The sequence below is a fragment of the Anopheles arabiensis genome, assembly GCF_016920715.1.
Source record: "Anopheles arabiensis isolate DONGOLA chromosome X unlocalized genomic scaffold, AaraD3 X_pericentromeric_contig0043, whole genome shotgun sequence".
In the NCBI taxonomy this organism is placed as follows: Eukaryota; Metazoa; Arthropoda; class Insecta; order Diptera; family Culicidae; genus Anopheles; species Anopheles arabiensis.
In genome coordinates, this window is record NW_024412121.1 from 77,469 (window position 1) to 85,229 (window position 7,761).

The window sequence follows — 7,761 nt, forward strand, 5'->3', positions numbered from 1 at the left end:
TTTATCTTTTTTAGAGCAATAAATTTCCTTTTTAATGGTACAAAAACTACGTCTCTAGCTCTTCTGGTTCAAAAGTTATGGCCGTTTAAAGTTGGACTGCCTTTATGGATGAAATTTGGACCCAAAAACAATTTTTTCCGAATTTCGGCCAAATTTTATCTTATTTAGAATAATAAATTTCCTTTCTAATGGTGCAAAATCTACGTCTTAAGCTCTTCTGGTAAAAAAGTTATGGCCGTTTAAAGTTCGAATGTGTTTATGGATGAAATTTTGACCCAAAAACAGTTTTTTCCGAATTTCGACCAAATTTTATCTTTTTTAGAACAATAAATTTCCTTTCTAATGGTGCAAAAACTACGTCTCTAGCTCTTCTGGTTCAAAAGTTATGGCCGTTTAAAGTTCGAATGTGTTTATGGATGAAATTTTGACCCAAAAACAGTTTTTTCCGAATTTCAACCAAATTTTATCTTTTTTAGAACAATAAATTTCCTTTCTAATGGTGCAAAAACTACGTCTCTAGCTCTTCTGGTTCAAAAGTTATGGCCGTTTAAAGTTCGAATGTGTTTATGGATTAAATTTGGACCCAAAAACATTTTTTTTCGAATTTCGATCAAATCTTATCTTTTTAAGAAAAATAAATTTCCTTTCTAATGGTGCAAAAACTACGTCTCTAGCTCTTCTGGTTCAAAAGTTATGGCCGTTTAAAGTTCGAATGTGTTTATGGATTAAATTTGGACCCAAAAACATTTTTTTCCGAATTTCGGCCAAATTTTATCTTATTTAGAATAATAAATTTCCTTTTTAATGGTACAAAAACTACGTCTCTAGCTCTTCTGGTTCAAAAGTTATGGCCATTAAAAGTTGCACTGCCTTTATGGATGAAATTTGGACCCAAAAACAATTTTTTCCGAATTTTGACCAAATTTTATCTTATTTAGAATAATAAATTTCCTTTCTAATGGTGCAAAATCTACGTCTCTAGCTCTTCTGGTTCAAAAGTTATGGCCGTTTAAAGTTCGAATGTGTTTATGGATGAAATATTGACCCAAAAACATTTTTTTTCGAATGTCGACCAAATTTTATCTTTTTTAGAACAATAAATTTCCTTTCTAATGGTGCAAAAACTACGTCTCTAGCTCTTCTGGTTCAAAAGTTATGGCCGTTTAAAGTTCGAATGTGTTTATGGATTAAATTTTGACCCAAAAACAGTTTTTTCCGAATTTCAACCAAATTTTATCTTTTTTAGAACAATAAATTTCCTTTCTAATGGTGCAAAAACTACGTCTCTAGCTCTTCTGGTTCAAAAGTTATGGCTGTTTGGTACCGCATACGGTGGGATGTGCTGGTGAGGAGAAGTGTAGAGGAACGAGAATTTTTTGCGTGAGTGTGTGCGTGTTTTTGCACACGCTGCTTGAGCTGGGTGCGCGGCGCTCAGCGATCAGTCGCGAATCGATACTGAATAAAGACACACGTGAACTGTACAATCAATATAAATTCCTCTGTGTACGGCAAATTAATCAAAAATAAAAATATCACAACGTAGGGCAAATTTGCTAACGATCACGGGACAGAACATTTTGGTGCGTAGTGACCAGGATTTTGATAAATCCTTCGGTTTTTGTGAAAACCGGCGTACAGAAGCGTTTGTTCATTAAGCAGTGCTGCGGCACTCGATCTGTGTTAGTGTTTGTGTGTGAGCCTTTTGCAAAATGTCGAAGCAGGACAAGTTGCGGTACAAGGAGCTCAAGCGGCACCAATACATGGACTCCATCAATCGTGTGAAAGAGTTCGTAAAAACGTTCACAAGTGAACAACAAAATCAAGTGTCGACGCGACTCGATCGTTTGGAAAAGATTTGGGAATCTTTTGAAACAGTGCAAGAAGACATCGAAGATTTGGAAATCTCCGAGGAAGGCGTTGCAACTAATGCGCGTATTAGAGCAGAAATGGAGGAAACGTATTTGTACGCAAAGGCGCAATTGCGTAGTATGTTGCCCATTCCGGCAGCCGCTGAAGTTGTGTCTGTTGCTGCAAATGCTGCTTCATCTTCTTCTTCAAGAGTGAAGCTCCCATTGATCGCACTGCCAGAGTTCGCAGGAAATTTCGATGCGTGGTTAACGTTCCACGACACATACGTCTCACTCATACACTCATCGACGGACATAACGGCAATCGAAAAATTCCACTACCTTCGAGCTTCACTCAAAGAAGAAGCTGCGAATTTAATACAATCCATTTCGGTTACGAGTGAGAATTATGATTTGGCATGGAGTACGATCGTCAAACGTTATTCCAACCCAATCATTTTGCGTAAGAAGCATATTCGATCGCTCATATCGCTTCCCAAGATGAAAGAAACGGGAGCAGTGGCGCTCAACCGTTTGGTTGACGATTTTCGACGGCATGTCAAAATCCTAGAACAATTGAAAGAACCCGTGAAATCGTTCAGTTCAATTCTCATCGAGTTGATGGCGGATAAGCTGGATGATGAAACACTCCGTGTGTGGGAAGAAGCCCATGCCGATGAAGATCCTACATTTACGGACATGATGGCGTTTTTGGAAAAACGTGTAAGAGTGTTGGAAACACTGGCAATAGAGAAGTGTGGTGCAGTTCCCAAAAACCAATAAAGACAAAGGTATCGTTGCATGCTGCTACTACTAATACCAACAACGTACCAGTGTGTGTGATGTGCAAAAAGAACGGGCACAGTATAGCGTCGTGCAATGTGTTCAAAGGCACTAATACACAAGAACGCATGAGAGTGGTGAGTGAGAAAAGGCTGTGCAGAAATTGCTTGAAAGCAGGACATTTGGCCCATGCGTGTGCGTCCAAATACAATTGCCAGCAGTGTTCTCAGCGTCACCACACACTACTTCATGCTCAAGTAGAAAACAGCAGTGTATTAATGGGTGAGACTTCTAGCTCTTCAACAATGGCGTTGGCATCGTCGAAGAAATCCGCCGTTAACGCTATACTCTCTACAGTGGTATTGGTTGTTGTCGATGCATACGGCAAAGAACACTTAGCGCGAGCATTGCTGGACAACGGATCGCAGCCGAACGCGATCAGTGAACATCTTTGTCAGCTTTTACGACTACCACGAAAGCCCGCTAGCGTTTCAATTGCTGGTGTCGACAGCACTACCACCAATGCAAAGCACATAGTATGTACAGAAGTGCGATCTCGGATCTACCACTACCGACAAGCAATGAATTTCCTTGTGTTGAAGAAAGTAACGCAGAACATTCCTTCAACGTCGTTTTCTACTGCTGCCGTCGGCGTTCCTTCGAACTACGTTCTGGCCGATCCAGATTTCGGGACCGCGCGGCGCGTGGATATGATCATCGGTGCAGCATATTTCTATTCGTTGCTGCGTGGTGGTCAAGTGCATTTGCCAAACCAGCGAAACGTTCTCATCGACACGGTGTTTGGCTGGCTCGTAGCAGGAGATACACCGACCTTTCATGAATCGCAATCGCAAACAACAATTAGTTGCCACATGATGGAGGCAACCGACAAACTACTAGAACAGCTGGAGCGATTTTGGAAGGTCGAAGAGCTTGCTATAACATCATTGTCTCCCGTTGAACAACAGTGCGAGCAGTACTTCAAGCAGACGACGAATCGAGATCACACCGGCAGATACGTCGTTCGCATGCCGAAACACCACGACTACGCTCAGATGCTTGGCGATTCGAAGGCTGTAGCCCAGAAGCGCTTTCGGTTGTTGGAGCAGAGGCTGGCTAAAGACAAGCATCTGAAGCAGCAGTACGATGACTTCATGCGAGAATACGTGACGCTGGGTCACATGTTTCCTGTGCCGGTTGAAGAGGACAGCATGGCTGCGGTTCACTACTTGCCGCATCATCCGGTGGTGAAAGAGTCCAGCACGACGACCAAGGTGCGTGTGGTTTTCGACGGCTCGGCGAAGACAACCACGGGGCATTCTCTAAACGATGTCTTGCATGTAGGACCAATCGTGCAAGATGAGCTGCTGTCTCTCGTCGTGCGATTCCGCAAGTATAAGGTGGCGGTGATCGCCGACATCGAGAAAATGTATCGCCAGGTGAGTATGCATCCCGATGACCGACGTTTACAACGTATTTTTGGCGCTTTCAGGAAACAGAAGTTGTGCAAACTTTTGAGTTGGCAACGGTGACGTATGGTCTGGCTCCATCGTCATTCCTAGCAACACGTACGCTACTTCAACTAGCTGAGGATGAAGGCGCTCCTTACCCTTTGGCAACTGAAGCCGTAAAGAAGAACTTGTACGTGGACGATCTGATCTCCGGCGCAGAAAGCATTGAGCAAGCAATTCAACTTCGTGACGAACTGACCAGTCTCATGAGTAAGGGAGGTTTCAGGTTCCGAAAATGGTGCTCAAACGAGTTGAGTGTGCTTGATGGGTTGACACCTGATCTGCTTGGAACAACAGCATCCCATGAATTCGAAGCAGCCGCAAATGTCAAGACGCTTGGCATATGTTGGGAACCACCAAACGATGTATTCCGCTTCACGATTGCTATCCCTGATGTACGACCCTACACGAAACGTACAGTGCTATCTACGATTGCCCAACTGTACGATCCGCTTGGCTTGCTATCGCCTATCATCGTGCAAGCAAAAATCCTCTTACAGGAACTTTGGGCAAACCAACTCGGTTGGGATGACGAATTGCCGCGGCAATTGTGTGACAAATGGGAAGAATTTTGCGAACAGCTCCCCATGCTAGCTCGTTTCAAGATCCCGAGATTTGCTTTGACACCCAACTATAACTATGTAGAGCTGCATTGTTTTGCAGACGCATCAGAAGCAGCTTATGGTGCGTGTGCCTACCTGAGATCGCAAAGCATCAACGGCACAACCCAAGTAACGCTGCTAGCTTCTAAATCGAGAGTGGCTCCTCTCAAACCACTTACCATCCCTAGACTGGAACTATGCGCAGCCTTGCTAGCTGCCAGATTACAGCAGAAACTAATATCAGCCATTGACATGGCAGTAAACGAAACACATATGTGGTCCGATTCAACCATCACGCTGCAATGGCTTGCAGCACCACCTAGAACGTGGAAAACTTTCATCGCAAACCGAGTAGGAGAGATACAAGCTGCTACCAATGGATGCATTTGGCATCATGTGCCAGGGATCGAGAACCCTGCCGACATGCTATCCAGAGGTGTTTCTGCGGAATTGCTTTTGGAAAGCAACATGTGGATGCATGGACCAGATTGGCTGATGAACGATAGCTCGTGCTGGCCCAGCAAATCGTATGGACAACAGCACTTCACTGATGATGAGCTGGAAAGAAAGGGTAACGTTGTGTTAACTGCCCAAGTAGTCGAGCCCGACCCATTGCTCCTACGATACTCCTCATTCAGAACGTTGGTTCATGTAACTGCATATTGCATGCGATTTTGCCACATTGCGCGTGGTAAAGAACAACGCGAAACGAGCAATCTCTCTGTGGATGAGATTCAAAATGCTAAAATCGTTTTAGTAAAGATGGTACAGCGACAAGTATTTCCCGATGAACTACGACAACTGCGTAAGAAACAAAAGCTTGCTGGTGGATCCCCACTCAAGCTACTCCATCCATTCATTGACAAGGATGGTGTCATACGTGTTGGTGGCAGACTTGGACATGCCGATTTGCCATTCTGTGTGAAGCATCCGATCGTCATTCCTGGGTATCATCCATTTACCCAATTGCTGTTGAGGCAGCAACATGAGAAGGTGATGCATGGTGGCATCACATCAACACTTTCAGCCATTCGCGAGGAGTTTTGGCCATTGAATGGCAGGAGAGCGGTTCGATCTACCATCCGAGCATGTTATCGCTGCAACCGAGCCAATCCTGTTCCAATTCAGCAACCGATGGGACAGCTACCGCTTTCTCGAGTCACTGCAAACGAAGCATTTGTCTGTACAGGTGTGGATTACTGTGGGCCGATAATGCTGAAGCCTGTTCATCGCAAAGCAGCTCCTCAAAAGGCGTACCTATGCATTTTTGTATGCATGAGCACCAAAGCAGTGCATTTGGAGCTTGTGGGTGACCTAAGTACATCAGGGTTCCTGAAGGCGTTAGACCGTTTCATCTTCCGACGAAACAAGCCGAACCATATCTATTCGGATAATGGTACAAATTTCGTCGGCGCAAAGAACGCACTTCACCAAGTCTACCAGATGCTGCATGACGAAGCTCAAAACCGTCAAATCAATAACTACCTAGCAGAAGAAGGAATTGAATGGCACCTTATTCCACCTCGTGCACCAAACTTCGGTGGGCTTTGGGAAGCCGCCGTGAAGGTGGCCAAGAAGCTTTTGGTCAGGCAGTTAGGTGTCTCGCTACTATCTTATGAGGATCTGGCAACAGTGCTGATCAAAATCGAAGGCTGCATGAATTCTCGTCCGTTGACGCCGCTTTCGAATGACCCTAACGATTTGTCAGCTTTAACACCGAGTCATTTTCTCATCAAGGGAATGATGCGTCCACCTCCAGACACTGACATACGGGATGTCCCGACCAATCGACTCGACCAGTATCAGCGGTTGCAGAAGTACGCTCAACATTTCTGGCAGCGCTGGCGTACAGAGTATCTTCATGAGCTTGCTCAGCAACAGCGACGTAATCCACCAGAACAACAAGTCTCTATCGGAGACATAGTCATTATCAAGGATGAACATCTCCCACCCGCTCGTTGGCCCTTGGCTCGGATCGTGGAAGTACACCCTGGGCAGGATGGGATTGTGCGTGTTGTTACCTTAAAAACTGCCTCTGGGGTAATGAAGAGACCGTCGTCTAAGATATGTTTGTTAGAGTGTTCACGAGAATTTTGAAAACTTAGTTGTTCAAGGGGGCCGGTATGTTTGGTACCGCATACGGTGGGATGTGCTGGTGAGGAGAAGTGTAGAGGAACGAGAATTTTTTGCGTGAGTGTGTGCGTGTTTTTGCACACGCTGCTTGAGCTGGGTGCGCGGCGCTCAGCGATCAGTCGCGAATCGATACTGAATAAAGACACACGTGAACTGTACAATCAATATAAATTCCTCTGTGTACGGCAAATTAATCAAAAATAAAAATATCACAACGTAGGGCAAATTTGCTAACGATCACGGGACAGAACAATGGCCGTTTAAAGTTCGAATGTGTTTATGGATTAAATTTGGACCCAAAAACATTTTTTTTCGAATTTCGATCAAATCTTATTTTTTTAAGAAAAATAAATTTCCTTTCTAATGGTGCAAAAACTACGTCTCTAGCTCTTCTGGTTCAAAAGTTATGGCCGTTTAAAGTTCGAATGTGTTTATGGATTAAATTTGGACCCAAAAACAATTTTTTCCGAATTTCGGCCAAATTTTATCTTATTTAGAATAATAAATTTCCTTTCTAATGGTGCAAAATCTACGTCTTAAGCTCTTCTGGTAAAAAAGTAATGGCCGTTTAAAGTTCGAATGTGTTTATGGATGAAATTTTGACCCAAAAACAGTTTTTTCCGAATTTCGACCAAATTTTATCTTTTTTAGAACAATAAATTTCCTTTCTAATGGTGCAAAAACTACGTCTCTAGCTCTTCTGGTTCAAAAGTTATGGCCGTTTAAAGTTCGAATGTGTTTATGGATGAAATTTTGACCCAAAAACAGTTTTTTCCGAATTTCAGCCAAATTTTATCTTTTTTAGAACAATAAATTTCCTTTCTAATGGTGCAAAAACTACGTCTCTAGCTCTTCTGGTTCAAAAGTTATGGCCGTTTAAAGTTC

At 43.5% G+C, this 7,761-nt stretch overlaps 1 protein-coding gene across 1 annotated transcript; it reads left to right on the top strand.

Moving 5' to 3' along the window:
- Positions 1-1,709: 1,709 nt before the first annotated feature.
- LOC120908212 lies at positions 1,710-7,047 on the top strand. The gene is made up of 3 exons (XM_040319161.1): positions 1,710-2,554; positions 2,599-4,069; positions 4,123-7,047. The coding sequence occupies exons 1-3, from the start codon at positions 1,710-1,712 to the stop codon at positions 6,838-6,840; spliced, it is 5,034 nt and encodes a 1,677-aa protein (XP_040175095.1). The 3' UTR covers positions 6,841-7,047.
- Positions 7,048-7,761: the final 714 nt, after the last annotated feature.